Here is an 18,793-nt window from a genome sequence, read left to right on the forward strand (position 1 = left end):
GGACGAAAGGAAGATGGAAAAGAGAGAGAGTGGCAGCATGCCTTGTCCTTTTACCTGGTCTGGTTAGGTCACACCCACCCACTAGTCACATGCAAGGAAGGGTGCTCCAGGCCAGGAGGAAAAGGAAGTTTCAACTGGCTGGACCAACACCCCCTTGCATGTCCACTCTAGGAAAACAAGGAATGTTGTATTTGAGAGCTCCCAGTGGGTTACATCCCACATGTAGAGCAAATCACAATGTCTTATTTTTAGGATACTCCCCCCCCTTGTGCCAGCTGAAAAAAGTGTATTTGTGTGTGTGTGTGTGTTCATGCATGTGCGATGTCCTTCACTTGGACCGTAAATTCAAGATGAAGTGTCTCTGACACAAAGATTGCTTCTCAAAGTGAAAGTTCAAGAGGGCTGGGATTGTCAGTGGAATTATAACCAGTCACATGAAGCAAGGGCTGTGGCTCATACAAGCTGGCATGCCAATTACCTCAAAAGAGGAAGGTCAAGTAGTCTAAGCACGATGAAATTACTGCTGTCATAAAGGGGTGCATCTCTGCTGAAATCAATGGAATCGAGCCAGTGATGAATCTGGCTTTGCACAACTCTTCTGACAATTTTTTTTTAAAAAAGAAAGGATTTATACCACAGAGCTGTCTCTGTGTGTGCCCTGCAACAGCTTAACTCACAGTGATGGGGTGTGCACATGTGTGTCCTTTTTGCTATTATTATGGGCTGCTTCTCACATTGCACACCCACATGAGAGGTACCATCTCTCTGGCTACATACTCACATGCAGATATGTGAACATCTTTCTAGCTTAATGAGTAGTTATTCCACAACCATAACATTCTTGGATATAGAGAATGAAATGCTTTGTTTCTCATTTTCTCCCTCTGAACTTTATTCCATAGCTTTTGTACTTTCCTTTGCAGTTTCAAAAATATGATGGATTTTTTTATGTAATGCATATGTGTTTCTCTGGCTGCACCCAGATTGATAGCTTGAAAAGAGGAATAGAGAAATTCCTGAAGGATATGGTCATCAGTGATAACTTGCCATAATGTCTATATGCTACCTTCACTTTTGGTGGCAATATGCTTCTGAATACTGGCTGATGGGAATCATGGGCGGGAAGAGGTCTGCTGATGATTGTGTACTTCCTGTGGCTAGCTAATGTGAGAACAGGATGCTGGACTAGATGGGCCTGTGGTCAGATCCAGCATGGCTCATCACATGCCCTTATGTTCTTTCTCCAAAAAGCAACTTTCTCTCGAAATCAATCAATCAATCAATAGAATCATACCAGGAAATGGTGGGAGAGAGCTGGAGATTTCTCATGTCTCATGAGGAGACTCTCCCTGGAGCCCGAAGAGGACGTCAGTGAGGGTGGAGGAAGCTCCCAAGAGATCTGAGGTGCAGTGGGACTTTGTCTAGGCTGCTCAACCTCCCCACCCAACAGCTGATGTGCGGGGCAGTGCAGCAGGAGCAGTCACTTTCCTGTAGAGTCTCCAGCCTCCAGTCAACCCCAGAGCTTCAACTCTAGTTGAAGAGAGAGTTGTGTGAAGAGAGAGCGGGAGAGAGCACAGGAGAGCAGGGGAAAATAGGAATTGGAGGCTTTTAAGAGAGTGTGTACCACTTTGAGAGATTTCCCTTATGTGTGTGGGGGCCTGGCATGGACCCTGCTAATAAGTGTGTGGGGGACACACCTGTACACAGGTATAATGATTCTACACTCGTTGATGTGAATGACTGCAAGAACATAGCTCAACTATTGTTTACACAGGTACACAGACTCTACTGTACATTTGTTAAATGCTCCACTTCTTAGTTCACACATGTGATGCTGTGGTACAACGAACCTGGTTAAGTGGTTCCACACAAGCTAACTGTGCACCTATGAACTTGCCTCAGAACCTAGTGCAACACAAAGGAGTTGCTCAACAGATATGCCGTAATGGAACGTGTTCCCTGAAGGAGGAACATTTGAAAACAACAGCCTTGGAGTGATGATTAACCATTGTACAAAGGGGTCTTTTCAGAACACAGAATGCATATCTGCCATGAGCGAGCATGTGTGTGATATCTGTATTCAGCAGTCAATGCATTCTGAATTTACTGGCAGATGGCCCAGAACCCTTCAAAGAGGAGTACATGGAGGATTACAATTATTTACTGGCGTCTCCTTGCAAACCCTAGAGATACAAGATTCCACTGTTCAATTTTTGTTTAAAGTCTTGACAAATAATTTTCATTAATGATAGATGGATGGGATTGGTAAGGACACAGGGAATTCACATGAAATGTGAATGTTCAGTGTGCATTCCACGTACTTTGGAAAGACTCCAAGGTGCAATGTCCCTGTACTTTCACCTTTTTTTGCTCCAACCCCCATAAAAAATCAAATCCGAATGCAGACAGCAACCTCTGTTTAGCTTGTAAACCCATCATAGCAGGCTGATGTTATTTCAAGAATGTCCCACCTGATTAATTTATCTTCTGCAGCTGTTACCTACTATTGTGTGGGTTTTACATACTATGGCATAACATAATGTAGAGAGCAGAAATGGGGCCGTTAAGGCCAAATCAATCCCTGTGAGTACAATCCAGATAACACTTGCATCCTCCTGATTTCATTGGAACTTTAATCACACTTAACTCTCTTTGGTCTGAGTGCATCTCTTTGATCATTACGGTTCCTACATGCGTTTCTCCTCAATTCGCTATTCAATACATGGAGATTCATACTTGAATGTGTAAAGTGACCCCATTGGGAAGCGTTGCATTGGACGTGATTCGAAAAGCACCCAGTATGCTTCATTCACACATACATGTTCATCCCTTCCTTATTACAGTGTCTCATGGTGACTTGCCTATGGGAACTTGTCCTACTAGCTGATAGAGGCTAGGCCCATATTCTCCAACATTTCTCTGATGAAAATAGGGACATCCTGTTCCATTATAATTATAATTATTTTATTATTTAAACCCCACCCATCTGACTGGGTTGTTCCAGTCACTCTGGGTGGCTTCCAACATATAAAAAACCCCATTAAACATTTAAAAAACTTCCCTATACAGGGCTGTCTTCAGGTGTCTTCTAAAGATTGTACAGGGGTACCTCTGGTTACGAACACTTCTGGTTACAAATGCTTCAGGTTCCTAACTCCGCTAACCTGGAAGTAGCTGCTCCTGGTTGTGAACTTTGACCCAGGATGTGAAAGGAAATTGCGCGCAGCAGCAGTGGGAGGCCCCATTAGCAAAAGCGCATCTCAGGTTAAGAACAGTTTCAGGTTAAGAACGGACCTCCGGAACGAATTAAGTTCTTAACCTGAGGTACCACTGTATAGTAACTTATATCCTTGGCTGGGGCGGGGGGTGTCACATAACTCCACACCCTCCAACACTTTTCCAATGAAAATAGGGATGTTCTAAGGAGAAGCGGGACATTCCTGGATCAAATCAGAAACTGGGACAGCTTCTATAAATCCCTGGAAAATAGGGACACTCAGAGGGTTTGTAGGCCTGTACAACATAAGGTTGACCAATGGTGGTCAAGTATCTACTGTCTTCAGAAACATTTAAAGCAAGATGGAGATGGCAGAGTGCTTGGATCGCTTTTCCTCTACTGGAGGGAGAAGTATGGTGTGGAGTTGGTGTTCTCTTTCCTTCCAGAGACACTTTATGAGCCATACATGTCTGAGACTCCTTCAGGGCCAATCACAGACCACATTAAAGACATGACTGGCCATGAGGGCTATGTTCTACTTCCACTGTCGGAGACATCATGCCTCCTAACACTAGTTGCTGGGAATCGCAGGAGAGTGGGGTGCTGTTTCGCTCATGTCTTGCTTGTGGGCTTCCTGCAGGCATCAGGCCAGCCACTGTGAGAACAGGTTGTTGGATGGGCTGGGCCATTGTTTACACAGAGTCTATGCAGGTAGTCTCCTACGCAAGCATGATACCCAACACATATATGTCAGGCAACGGCAGGCCAATGTGGTCACAATCCTATAGCACATCCATGAACTGAATGTCTCCCAAAGACTTTTGTCAAGATCAGAGTGGTTTGGTGAACACAAAACAAAATACAGGATAACAAGGGGTACCTGCAAGAAAATGCTGCAATCTTGAATTCAGGTTCCCAGCAACTCTACTTCTCTTCCCCCTGGTTTTCTGACCCCACAGATTTCATTGACTTTTCTTTTTTTTCTTTTTGTTTGCTTTTAAAAATCAACTGCTCAGGGAGCATCTCTATTGAGCCATAGGGAAAATTGATAAATTAGTGAGTGATTCCCAACCGATGCACTTCTGATGTCAAGCTTTTGCAACTGAATGCTACTTAAGAAGAAGGGAAGCGGGTGCATGAAACAGAATCCTGCATTTCATTCAATTACAATTAAAATGCTTAACCACCCAGTCTACATAATGAAAATTGGTGAGATGTTGGCAGCCCATAAAAACCACCTGCTCTGACAGGTGCTGACGCCAGATGTTCTTCTAAGTGCAATGGATAAAAATGATTATCCCAGTCCTTAATATACAGCGGGACAGTTAACATGGCGGCAAAGGGCAAGAGGAAGGGGAGTTACTACTGGTAATTAAGGACACCTGTGGCTTATATAAAACAACTGGCTTTAAAGTTCAGCCAAAAAACATTTGTCCTCTGGAGAAATGATTATAGGTGTCCAGATTGTGTTTGGTGAGTTGTTCATAGAATCATAGAATTGTAGATTTGGAAGGGGCCAAGGCCACCTGGTGGTGGCTATCGTTACATCTTATGGAAACAAATCCCATAATGTGCTGTGTGAAATACTTCCCTTTGTCTGTCCTGAATCTTGCAACATTCAGCTTCATAGTACAACCCTGAGTTCTAGTATTGTGGGAGAGATACATTGACAGTGCAATCCTTAGCGACTTATGGAGTGAAATGGTGGCCAATAATACAGAGTCAGGGAAGGGGTGCAGTGGTAGATGATCTGTCAGGCTTTGGGGGACTCAGCTTCCCCCCCCCCCGTTGGCTGTAGATAAGCAGTACAAAGCGAAAAGAGTCACTTACTATTTAAAGAGTCTTAAATGACCACAGCAAAAGAACGAAGCAGCCATTCTCGGAATGAAGGTGCTCCCAATTAAAGTTTCCACCCACTCCCCCCCCCATGTCACTTCCGCACCTTGCAACCTGATCTCGCGACCACCGTGCTTTTACTGTAGCCACCTTATCTACTCTACGTGACCTTGGGCTGATAGGCTGAACACTTTCCAGCGAGAGAGAGTCTGTTAGCTCTCTCTCTTCCAGTTCTTCTCCACTTTGCTGTTCACATCCCAGCTTTTCTCTTCAGAACTATGCCCCTCTGCAAACCACTGTTCCAAATCTATACTGCTTCTTCTGCTCCTGGGCAGCTTCAGGATCCTGGTCAGGAGCAGGGGGAGGGGGAGGCTCCAACCATTCCTCATCAGAGAAGTACTCCTCAGCCTGGTCTCTGACATGATCCCTTGAGGAGTTCCAACAGTAGTGTGGAACACTCAAAGGCCTCTGATTCACTCACCCATTTTTATGCTAAGTGTGTGAGCTGACTCCACTGAGAATCACTGCATTTGATGTGGGGTGTCATAAGAATTCATGCACAGCGGGGCCATTCAGAAATGCAAGTTACCTCTTCCTATTGCACTCATCATGGGAAAACCAAGTACATCTGAAACCGGCTCAAAGTAGAAACTCAAAGTGTCAGAACCAGTGGTGTAGCATGGGGTGGTGGTGGGGCACAAGGGGTCCTTCCCGCTGGCGCAAAATTGTTACAGGCACAAAATTTCAACCGACTTGCATGCTTCCGTTGCTGGGCTCCATTGAAAACGGCTTCTCCATGAGAACCAGGAAGTGACCTCAGAGAACAGAACGGCTTTTTTTTATCTCTTACATCCTGCTAATTTTGCCATTAATTTTTATTATTTTTCCCGGAAAGCTGCCGCAACAGTACAATACAGTTCAGTGCTAAGAAAGCCTGAATCCCATTAAACTTCCCCAGAATGCATTAATGTGCAGTAAAAATGCTGTCTGGTGCTTTCGTTGTTGTTAACCATTACCCAGGTTTACACAACACAGTAACGAAGTTAATGTAATAATTCCCCCGATAGGAGAATCTCTCAGCTGTTTGCCGAGGATGTTCTCTTGTCAAAGTGTATTCTCTGATGAACTGAATTCTCAAGTTGTGACTGAACTCTGCATAACAATTTAAACTGCCATTCCCTAATCTGTTTACAATTTCCTCCTCCTCACACTTCTCTCTCAGATCTGAAGAAACAAAATAGAAAATTCTTTCCAGTAGCACCTTAGAGACCAACTGAGTTTGTTCTTGGTATGAGCTTTCGTGTGCATGCACACTTCACATACTTTGGTATCTGAAGAAGTGTGCATGCACACGAAAGCTCATACGAAGAACAAACTCAGTTGGTCTCTAAGGTGCTACTGGAAAGAATTTTCTATTTTGTTTCGACTATGGCTGACCAACACGGCTACCCACCTGTAATCAGATCTGAAGATGAGAGTTCTTGGATCTATCCTCTGAAAACTAAGGAACAAGCATTGTCTTCTCTAGATTAGCCATCTTAGAACACAAAACCTTTCCTATCCAAGTTATGTACTTCCTGTATAAAACAACTCCATCACTTTCTTACTCTAAAAGGATCTCTGAGTCCACGATTGCAACGGGTAAAGGCTACCCTCTAGCAAAATTCACAAGCTGCACTCTGCATACCAAAGTTTCAACAGGTTTCTTCCTACCTTTCGATTTCCTTTCATAGAAACTTCTGCCTCGATGTGGGGCAGTGTCTGTGTACAGACTTTCGAGATCTTCTTGCCACGTGTCTGGGTTAAAGTGCTTGAGGAGTTCCTCCACGGTGTCAAACCCAGCAACGGTTTGATCCAGAGCTTCTGCCGTAAGAGTAGGGTCGGTCACTGACGGAGAGTGATAGGAAACGCCCTAAGAGTAACATACAGTGCAGTGTACTTTGAAAAACGCAGGTAGAAAGTGGCAAACATCTTAAATAAAAGTTTCCCCCAGATCTGGTTCATAGAATGTATTAATACAGGGTTAATATTGTGCATTGCAAAAAAACAAGGGCTGCATCCTCAATATATGTATGTTTTTTGTGTGTAAATGCAAACACATATAGACACAAGCAAACTCTATATCATCTATCTATCTATCTATCTATCTATCTATCTATCTATCTATCATCTATATCTATCTATCTATCTATCTATCTATCTATCTATCATCTATCTATCATCTATCTAAAATAAAAAAATCTTTCCAGTAGCACCTTAGAGACCAACTAAGTTTGTTCTTGGTATGAGCTTTCGTGTGAATTTTTTATTTTATTTTGTTTTGACTATGGCAGACCAACACAGCTACCCACCTGTATCATCTATCTATCTATCTATGTATGTATGTATGTATCTATCTATGTATCTATCTATCTATCTATCTATCTATCTATCATCTATCTATCTATGGTTGGGCATCCGTCTGTTTTGGGAGACAATGGAGGAGTGCACCTTTGGGGGTGAAGTCAAACCATTGGATATCACAACCTGACTATCTGTCTCTAGGCATATATAAGACCATGGTTAACCAGCTCACTACGTTTGCATGTGTTATTTAAGTAGTGCCATCGGTGTGTGCATGACACTTTACAAAGTAAAAGAGGGTAAGTCCCAGCCCTACATTTGACAACAACATTTGAGCAGAGAGATAAAGGGAAGGAAATGGACACTGGGGTAAACAGAAGACTACTTTGACTATTTCAACTGCACACAGTTAGGTCTGATTATAGTGGGGTGTGGGAATTAAAGGGTTGTACCAAAGTATCCATGGAAAAAAGGAGTTTTGAAGAGGGATTTGAAGTAAGCGAGGGAGATCTCCAGGGTTTCAGACAGGGGACTGAAGTACAGTTGACGGGGGATTGAATCTGGACCTTCTGCATGCAAAGCAGATGCTCAGAAACTGAGCCGTGGCCCTATTGTACAATGCTGTTTTTCTTTTATATAAAACCTTCACCTTTGAAAGGATAGATCCCCCCCCAAAAAAATCAATTACTATGCAGCAAAATGAAAGCTCAGCTCTCCTGAAAGAGACGGACAAGTCAAGAGAACAATCACAGACCCTAAGATAACCTGCTGGCCCCGGCAGATGCATAGGAAAAGGCAAATGAATAAGTGGCAGGCTAACAAACCTGAGCTTGTTCTGCAAAGAGGGAATTACCAGTTTCAGGAGAAAAAGCTTTTTGCCAAGCGTATTGTGACTCGAGCGTTGCATCCAGAGAGGAAGACAAAGGAGAACTGTTTTAATGGGACAAGGTTAAGACTTGCCAGGCTATTGGCATCACTGTTGCTATTCAGCAACTTTCAATGGGTTGCTCCTCAGTAGCAAACACTGGCAGCTCCCTTATAATGAGTGCCAAGCCATTGTGTGGTGTTCTTATTCTCCAGAGAGATAACAACTAATTCAGAATGAACTTGAACATGTCCATCGGTATGTATCTAGCAAAGAGATTCAGCCAAGTTTTAAAAAGGTACAGAAAACCACCCAGAGATGCATATGTTACTGCAAAGGTAAAATAGCTGGGTGTTTGTTTTTTTTAAAAAATTAATTAATGCATATATAAATTTTGCTAAATAAAATCAGTTATTCAGATTTTCCAATGTGTCCTTATGTGTTGGAGAGAAAATGAAAACATGATAATTCCATGGGCTTCCATGCCCAGGGGACACATGCAAAAAAAAAAAAAAAATGGAGGAAAAAAACATGAATTCAATCTTTTCAATAAAATGCACATTTTACTTACCAAGACGGGGCTTGTGACCGATTCCCAGTTGGTTTCAGCGGCAGCAGGCTGGAGATCATCCTGATGATCAAAATAAAGGGTGGGGGGCAGGTATTAGAGTCACAACAATATTGTACGTGTGTGTGTGTGTGTATATATATATATATATATATATATATATATATATATGAACTATATGGTCGCTGGGCATTTCAATTCGTAACACAAGACTTTGCTCCGTTCTTTTCCAATTCTGAAAAGCATTGGGTTGCATCTAATACAGGCATCCCCAAACTTGGCCCTCCAGATGTTTTGGAACTACAATTCCCACCTTCCCTGACCACTGGTCCTGTTAGCTAGGGATGATGGGGAGTGGTAGTCCCAAAACATCTGGGAGGCCGAGTTTGGGGATGCCTGATCTAATATAATGCAAATGAAAGTCATGTAGTGGTATACTTGTTCCACTTGTGAAATGTTTTGCACCAGCAGAACATTGCTGCATGAGAGAACGCACAGGCAGGTCGCTGGTTAACTTCTTTGCGCAACAGAGTGTGCAACCTGTTGCACAACCAGTTTCCACTAGTGCAACTGCTGCATAGGATTCCTCTGTTGTTTAGCATTAAAAGTCACCTGTCTGCTAGCATAAGAGCCCTTGCTCTTTGCGGACAAATATTTGTCTAGTGGACAAAGATTGTTGGATCCAGACTAATAAAACAATTTCTGCAGATCTGCAATCAATATTCCATAGATGATTGGGTTATACCTCGGAGAAATTCTTTGTGAACAAAAATGTCTTCAGCAGGTGCCTAAACATCATGAAACACCTTTCATATTTCAGCTGGTAATTTTCACTGTCGGTCTTCCTGCCTCCCATTCCCAAAGGGAGTTAGCCACCACTGCATTTAAATATATGTTGTTGTTGTTTTAAGTTTTTATTGAATTTTATAATTTAATATTCAACCACATGACACAATAGAACATTTATCAAATACCACCCCCCAGACTTCCCTCAACTTCCCCTTCTGGTTCTTAAAATATTTACTACTTCTGCTTAATTGTTGTCTTATTTTTACGATCTTACATCTTAATGCTCTTATTTTCTTATCAATTTTATACCAAATTTTCTTTCACAGTTACCTCTTACACTCAATTACATTCCATATTATTGTTTCTTAACCTTTGAACTTGTTTTCTTAGTTGTAAGTGTTTAATCAAACCCTGCCAGTGAGTCCATTTCTTTACAGTATTTCTGTAAGTAGAACGTGAAAGGTTCCCAGTCTTTTTTAAAATCTTCATTGTCATTGTCTCTGATTCTTCCTGTAAGGTAAAGTTAAAGGGACCCCTGATAATTAAGTCCAGTCGTGAATGATTCTGGAGTTGCGGCGCTTATCTCACTTTACAGTCTAAGGAAGCTGGTGTTTTCCCACAGACAGTTTTTCTGCTTCTGGCACAATGGAACACCGAAACGAGAGCAGCACACAGAAACAGTGTTTACCTTCTCGCCGGAGCAGTATCTATTTATCTACTTGCACTTTTTGGCGTGCTTTTGAACTGCTAGGTTGGCAGGAGCTGGGACCGAGCAACGGGAGCTCACCCCGTCGTGGGGATTCGAACCACCAACCTTTTGATTGGGAAGCCCAAAGGCTCAGTGGTTTAAACCACAGTGCCACCTGCATCCCTGATTCTTCCTGTAAGTTTCGCCATTTCTGCATATTCCATAAGTTTGGCTTGCCATTCTTTCGTTGGTATCTTGTTGTCTTTCCATTTTTGGCTAGGAGAGGCAGCTAAATATATGTTTTTAAACACATTTTCGACCACAAAACTCATTTTTGAATGCATTTTCTCTCAGCATAGACTTTTCTAAAAGGATCCACTCTCAAAATGCATATATTATTATATAACATAGAATAGCATCAGAACATCCCGAAAACAGAAAAGCTAGTGGATAACTAAATTCCAGTGGGCTGGAGATTGGGAATCAGGTCACTTCATTTTGGAATCCACAAGGATCAAATTCCTCACCTATCCCTATAAGAAACCATCTTTTGGCGTGGAGGAAAACGTGAAAAGTAGTTTGCAGAATGGCACGAGGGGACCTGTGGCTCAGGTGTAACCTTTGAAAATCAATAAGTTCCTCTCCCTCTCAAGACACAATGCCTGAGCTAAGCCTTAAATAACCAGAAGCCACAGTGAAAGAGAGAGCATGTGTGGCTGGCTGCCACAATACATCTCTAGCTGCAATTCCATTATTGGTGATGACTATGTTAATAACAGGGCACAATGATGTAGTGGGTGCCTCCTGATCCATTCAGACATAGTCACTTGTTATAATAGGAGAGAGAGCATGATATTCCAAACTCTGTCAAAGAAACATGAAGGTTTTCAGCTGTAATTACAGTCAAGGTCAGTCTGAGCCTGGTTTGTCTATTTATGAAAAGCGAAAGGTGCAAAATGGCTTTAAGTAGCAGGGCGAGTCTGGTCTGCACCTCTCTCATTCCCTGCTATTATTTTAGCAGGAGAAGGGTGTCCAAATCCGTGGCTTGGGGACGGATGTAAATTACACTGGGAAGCCAGTGTAATTTACGATGGCTTAAATGAAGCTGGCATAATGTACACCACATCCAAACTTATTCAGGAACAGAGCTGCTGCTGCCCAAGATTGGCAGAGGCAAAGCAAGCTTTTCAAAATGGAGTTTACTTAAGTCACTGCTTAAGTAACCACCTGGTTGCTGGGTCACGTGACCAATCTGATCAGAGTGAGTACTCTGTGAGTACCCCTGCTTGTCCCTGCCACTGCCCCAGAACATCTCTTTTTCAGGACTTAAGGCAACCACGGGCAGAGAAATGGGGTGCAGTGTGGGCGGTCCGCCCCATGTGTCACCACTGGGGGGGGTGACAAAATGCCAGGCGGCACTCACTGTGGGGCATGCAGCGCGCCCGAGCCACGGATCTCTCCTGGGAGTGACGCAGTGGCTTGGGTGCCCCAAACGGTCCACCTGCCACCTCCCCCTCAGCTGTGGGGCTGCTGAGTGGCAGGAGGCAGGCAGACTCCTCGGAGGTCCCACGGAGCGTCCTGCCCCAGCTCACCCCATCCCAAAGGCAGCTGGCTCCATCTGTGCAGGACACATGTGCTGCCCCAGGCGCCCAATCGGCTTGCTCCACCGCTGAAGGCAACATAAGATCTGCTGGTCTCAGATGAGCCCCAGCTGAGCCATGATGAGAGAGTTGTGCCAGCGTATCTCTGGCTCAGTCAGAAGGTGTGGCTTGCACCTGCATAGCCCAGCCGCACCAGCAATTCATGGAATTGTAGAGTTGGATGGGGCCACAAGGGTCAACTAGCCCTGCAATGCAGGAATCTTTCGGCGATCAAACCCATGACCTTGAGATTAAGATTCTCATGCTTTACTGAGCCAGAGACCTATTGGATCCTTATTTAGCCAGGTTTATGAACAGGGAAAATTGTTTAACTCTCCCTTTAAAAGAAAAATAAAAGAAAGCAGGTAGCATCTACTGTAATGGGTATGTTTCAAGTTTAAGACAGGTAGGGTCATAGATAAGGATGGGGGAGAAACCTGATTCTATTTGCATTTAAAGGCAAACCTACTAGATCTGCACTTTCTGAAATGATGCATGAAGCAAAACACAGACACCCTTTTGAATTCACATTTACCCAATTTTTTAAGTGTAGTTTTTCAACCAAACAATGCTTGCAAATATGAGGGTAAATGGTGCATGAAAATGAACTTAATCGTGAAAAGAACACACAAAAACATGTTATACTGAGGTGAAAGTGCTCACGAAAATGTATGCATTAGTCATAAACTGAATGAAATATGTGTTGATTAGGACACAGCTGCACTAAAATGTTGATGAATTTCCTTAAGTTCTTCAAAAATAAAAAATAACACAAATTGCTATAGAAATGTGGAGAACTGAACTCATGACTGCAAAAATAGGGAACTTAGACAACCGAAACGGATGGATCCTTCAATCCCTATTCATAGGTGAGTGGCAGGGGAAGTAGTGACAGTTTCCCCAATCTTAAATTCAGTTCTTCACATTAGTTTGCATTTATTTTAATTTTTAAAAACTGACTTTCTGCTAACATACACATTTTGTATGCAATTTTGATTCTTTTACACATTTTTGCAAAGCTAATTTCCGCAGCGATATGCATTTTCCACCTTATTTTTACTAACATATGCAGTTTTAGCCTACTACATGCATGTGTGTGTGTGTGTGTGTGTGTGTGTGTGTACACATTTCCCGTGTAATGGGCTCCATGGCAAAATTCAGAGGAGTGCGAATTTCATAGGGTGACTGTGTTTTGGTCCAAAAATTGCAAATTAGTTAAGTTCTACATGTGAACTAAATTGCATCCCTCCCCATATGCACAGAAGATGTAGCTCTGCCCTTTGATTCACCCTTTCCCCTTGGCTCTGAGAATCTCACCTTATTCCCAGTGCAAAATCCAGTGCCCTTAGGGGGGCTTTGGTGAACTTCTGCCATGCTGACTGGCAGATTTCAGAATGAGCCACATTGGTAATACAAGAAGATGCCTTGAGTGAAATTGCAAAAAAGAAAGAAAGAAAGAAAGAAAGAAAGAAAGAAAGACTAGTGCCTGCTTCATTAGTCTCTCCTGATTACAGCAGAGCAGAAAAACAGCCCTTCAGAATTTACAGGAGGTTAATAACTGAAGGGTGGGTGAAGCAATGTGGTCATTCCCACATCCTTCCTCCCTTGACATTGAGGGGTGACATTTTGAAGCTGACCTGTAAATAAGGGCTGTGCATGCTCTGTTGTGGTTGTTGAAAGGAGGGAAGTGTTTCTCACACAATATAACATGACCTTCCCAGTAGTCTGCTAACATTGGGGATTGGGATAGAGAAGTGTTTACCCGGAGAGTTAAATTTATTTCTGTGTTACAAAGCAATGGGTTGTAGTCACCGAAGTCCTACTCAGAGTAGACCCACTGAAATCAATGGACCTAAGCTTGTCATGCCCATTAACTTCGATGTATCTAGTCTGTGTAGGACAAGCATAGAATACCACCCACAGTTTTTGCAAATATAAAGCATTCCTCATGTTGCCCCAGATATTGTTGAATCTTGTTAAATCCTATGTGGCAGTACATCTTCTTTTTCTTCTCCTGGAAAATATGTGCATGTATTTTTTACAGCGCAATCCTACATGCATTTACTCAGAAGTAATCCCCATTGATTTAAGTAGAGCTGAAGCTGTTGATTTTGACTTCCCTTCATTTTTATTTTTTTCCTATTGTCAGTTCAGTCTTCTACGTTTCCACGCCAGTTTTCAATTTTAGTCCTCATGAAAATTCATTGGCATTTTAGTGTGATTTTCTCATATATAAACATTTGTATGCAATTCTGTCCGATATACACATATTTGCAATGCAATTTTCCTCAATATTACACAAATTATTGTTGTTGTTTGTTAATATATGCTTTTTAATTTACACCTACCCTAGTATAAACTTGGTTTGTATATTGTTTCAGAAAGTGTGCGTTGAACAAGGTTGCCTTTAGAAGCAAGATGAATTAAATTGCTCCCCTACCCCTATGCAGGGCTGTCCCCAGGCCACACCCCCTTGTCAGCCACACCTTCGCTCCCTGTATCATGACCCCCTACTTCACATTCTCCTTGAGTGTCCCTAATGCTGATAGGTGCTTTTTGCTTGACTGGATATAAGTATACCTAGAAACTAGCCTATTCTACGAAGGCTAAATTAACATTTGTTGCTCCTCCCATGTTTGCTTCTGGCCCCACCCACCACCAGCATGTGGCCCTAGGAGGTTTGCCCAGCAAGGAATGCAGGCTGAGAGAAGTTCCTCACCCTGGCCTAGTCATTTTACTGCACCTTTGATACAAATATCCAAAGAGATGAATATTCAAAGCGTGTTCCACAAATGACTGGATGAGGATATTGGATATGTGCGCCCTATAGGGACAGTGTTTTTGCCTATGCTTGGAGGGCATCGTGCCTGTGATTACTTGCTGCAAAGTTTCCTTTGTCTTATTGATCTCATATGATGGTTCATTGACATTTTAAAAGCTCCGTCTCTGTGGGCCCCACTTAATTTTGTAGGGAACCTATGACATAAATATGGATAATATTTTACAGATGCACCAAAGGGCTAAGAAATTTACTCCTTTCCTGGAATATGACACATATTTTAAGGGGTGGCTGGGTACATATATTTTCAAATGAAAACATGAAAGCAAGAACTGTCTGTAGACTTCCTAAAAATTTAACAACAATGGCAAATAACAAGAGATACCCCCTCCTCCAGTCTCTAAAGTTTAGAGGGATGATCTCCTGCCAAGTTTCTTTGCTTACTGATGGGCTCGAAAGATGCTGATTTTCTGTAAACAGCAGGAAATAATACTGCTTATTTAGATTGTGTTAAGCTGACTTCAGCCAGATGGTTAGAAGAGGTGTGTGGAAGTGTGTGTTTTTATGTGTGTCTGTGTGTGAAAGAGTGGCATCTCCTTATTCCAATTTATTTTGCAACATCTGTGTCTTGCTTTTTGTTTTTGTTTTGCAAAGAGATATTTAAATGAAAGAAATGATCATTATTCATTTTACAAGATACCGTTCTAGTTAACTGCAGATGCAGATACCTGGTGAATTCTTTTTTTTTAAAAAAAATAAATTTTATTAATTTTACAAAAAATAAAATACAAACTCACAGCAATAATGTAACTATATGTGGAGATTCTCTGAATCTCCTGACTCCCCCCCACATCCCGTCCATGGAGTCTTGATTTAAAACATCTACAACTGCATATTAGTTTGTACTCCAGTTATTATATCCAACCATATTATCCATAATGTTTTTTACACTACAAGTGAGTCAAAATTCTGCTCTTGTTTCCATCTGCTTACAATAGTCTCCAAAAATAACTTGTAAATTCCCCCCCCCCCCATTCTTTTATAAAGTTATCTAAAGTCAGATATCATGGTGAATTCAACTAGGGATGCTATTTCAGAGCTCAAGAGCAAGAAACAAAGACACTTTTACCGTGGGGAAAATATTTGGTGAGTGTTAAAATGCCCGATCTTGGCTTTGTTCAAAGTCAAATTGCCAGATTACACCCTTGCTGCTAACAATATTTTAAAGAGCAGTTGTTGTGATTTATTTATGTAATTATTTATTAATGTATTTATTTTTACATTTATATCCTACTTTACCTCCAAGGAGCTCAAAGTAACATACATCATTTTCCATTTGTGACCTTGAATGAACATGCAATTTGAGGCAATTTCCATTCTCCTTTCCGTTTTTGATGGAACTCTTCCTACCTGTGAAAGACCTTCCCTCCGTTTCAACCTTGCTTTTGACCAAAATATATTCTCACACTTTCCTTCTGCTTTACGGATGGAAGTGCCATGTAAGCCTCTATAAATGAAGAATAGACACCTGTGTGGTTGCTGGCTTATGTGCACTGTTGGGTTGTCTGTGTGGAAAAACACTTTCCCTAGCTTTAATCTCTTTTTGAATGCACCTGGCAAATGTACCTGAACCAGCACCACGATGGGCCTCGCAAGCTCCAGGAGCTGCAGTTAAAATTAGAAAGCAGACCATTTTACTTCCTCATACTTGTGAAGGAAATAAATCTCCCACAAGAGGAATAGACTGATTATCCACTGTCCTACTGTCCTTGGCTTGAAGGCATTTCTTCCTTGGCCAGCGTCAAATAAAAAAAACGGTTTCACCTAGGGGATGATTTACATGTCCTAGCTAGATAGTTATGAGTCTACCATCATTCAATAATAGGGATTGGTGAGAAATCCAATTCAGTTTGCATTTAAAGGGGAACCCACATAATTCACACTTAACAAAACAATACCCAGACCAAAACACAGCCATTCTGCAAAATTCAAATCTCTTTGAATTTTGCAATGCAGTTCTCCAGCTGAGTAATGTATTAAAAAAATGTATATAGTGCGGCATAAAATGTATATAAAATTGTGTTAGTGCTTTTTATTAGGAGAAATTGCTTTATAAAAATGTACGTGTATATTGTGAGAAATTCACAATAAAATGTTATCAATACAAACTGAATCTGCATAAACTTCTGCATATACAGTCGTACCTTGGAAGTCAAACGGAATCCATTCCAGAAGTCCGTTCGACTTCCAAAGTGTTCGACTTCCAAATCGCAGCTTCTGATTGGCTGCAGGAAGCTCCTGCAGCCAATTGGAAGCCTCGGAAGCGCCGTTGGACGTTCGGCTTCCAAAATAACGTTCGAAAACTGGAACAGTCACTTCCGGGTTTTTATCATTTGGGAACCAAAACGTCCGAGTTCCAGGGCACTTGACAACCAAGGAATGACTGTAAAAGGGTGACAGTGGGCTGCATGCTTATTCAAGAATAAAGGAATGTTTGCTGATTGGTAGATGGGGGTGCAAGGGAGTTTTGTTGAATAAGGAGAGGGAACCAATAGTAGATAGTGAGGAAAAGCCAGAGTGGTGTAATGGTTAGAGTGTTGGACTATGACCTGGGAGACCAGGGTTTGAATCCCCACTCAGCCATGAAGCTCAAGTCACCATCTCTTTGCCTAACCTACCTCACAGGCTTGTTATGAGGATGAAATGGGGGGGGGGGACCATGTACACCACATTGAGCTCCGTGGAAGAAAAAGTAGTATATAAATGTGATGATGATGATGATGATGTGACAGAGTAGGTCTATCTAGGAGGGGCTGAATAAAGTGGATAGGGATAGCTACGACTTCAAAGTATTCACTCTTCAAGAAGAATGGTTTTGATGGTGGTGACAACGGCCTAATGTTGTGCCAGGCCTTGATTTACAGAGCCACGATTTACAACTTAGCAAGCACCACATACTGTAAAAGGCACAGGGGGAGGAAGGGGGAAGCAAGTACAAATAAATCTGCTTTGGAAGTCCTGTTGTAGATGGAAGCTCTTGTGCACTGCCAGACGTAAAAATACGCTGTTCATGAATCAAAGGCCTCAGAGAAGAGGAAGGTTTCGTTGGACAAGGAGACCATACCAGGATGACATTCATGAGAAGATAGAAAGTTTCAACTACAACAAGACACAACAGTGAAGGGCTGAAAAGGAGCAAGTGCAGCTTCATCGAGGGATAGGGACACCATGAATAGCATTAGGGGTCTCCCAAGGCAGCAGAATCATTATGTATTTCCCATTCATTTTCATTTGTAGAGTGTTATTTAATTTTTCATTCATTTTATGTGCTCCCATTCTCTGTTGTTATTATTTATACCCCGTAGAAATATAAATGCCCCATTTGCTCCAATGGACAAACATCCATGGACAAAAGCAGCTTCTTATGATATGGGGCAGGGAGCTTTGATGCAGTGAAGTGAAGGACTCGGGTTCAGCCAGACAAGAGGTCTTACGCTTTGTCCCAATGTGAGGCCAGGCTGGCGTAAGAAACTCTGTGGCATCTGAGGTGAGGCAAATGGAATCATGTGTGTGGCCCTTCCAGCGACTTTTGACCCAAGTGCAAATTCCACTCGCAAGCCGATCGCAATGCTTGCTGCTTCGAGGATATTTGAGAGAAGAGGGGAAATGTTGGGATTGGTGGGGGTGGGGTGGGGTAGAGAATGGGAGAGACAGAGTATCAATCTTTAGAATGGCCGAAGACAGGAAGAGTAATGTGGCAGCATTAAAGAAAGGGAAAATATAAGCTTGCTTTGAAGACAAATCTTCCTGACAGTGAGAGTTTTCTCTGTGATGATCTCCCTGAAGGAGTGATAGAAGCTCCATTTGTTGGGGCTTTTAAAACAAGACTGGACTGAAAGGAAGAAATAGACAATAGGAGAGATTTCTGCCCTGAGAGATCATTTAATGAGATGTCCTAATAGCTTTTTCAGATCTTTAGTCCCGGGCTCTATATTCCCCTTTAATGATCACGGTAACAAGAAAAGCAGAGAGGCCCAGAGCTTATGGAATTTTCTAAAATAACTGCAT

General features: G+C 42.2%; 1 protein-coding gene across 1 annotated transcript in view; it reads right to left on the reverse strand.

The window, feature by feature from the left end:
• The window catches only part of PDGFD (platelet derived growth factor D), a 135,273-nt gene that overhangs the window by 13,965 nt on the left and 102,515 nt on the right, over nucleotides 1–18,793 (reverse strand). The window contains exons 4-5 of the mRNA XM_033146198.1: nucleotides 8,833–8,892; nucleotides 6,767–6,965 (exon numbers count right to left, since the gene is read on the reverse strand). Of these exons, the coding sequence (XP_033002089.1) occupies nucleotides 6,767–6,965; nucleotides 8,833–8,892 (259 nt within the window). The remainder of the gene's footprint in view (nucleotides 1–6,766; nucleotides 6,966–8,832; nucleotides 8,893–18,793) is intronic.

The sequence above is a fragment of the Lacerta agilis genome, chromosome 4, assembly GCF_009819535.1.
Source record: "Lacerta agilis isolate rLacAgi1 chromosome 4, rLacAgi1.pri, whole genome shotgun sequence".
Taxonomy (NCBI): domain Eukaryota; kingdom Metazoa; phylum Chordata; class Lepidosauria; order Squamata; family Lacertidae; genus Lacerta; species Lacerta agilis.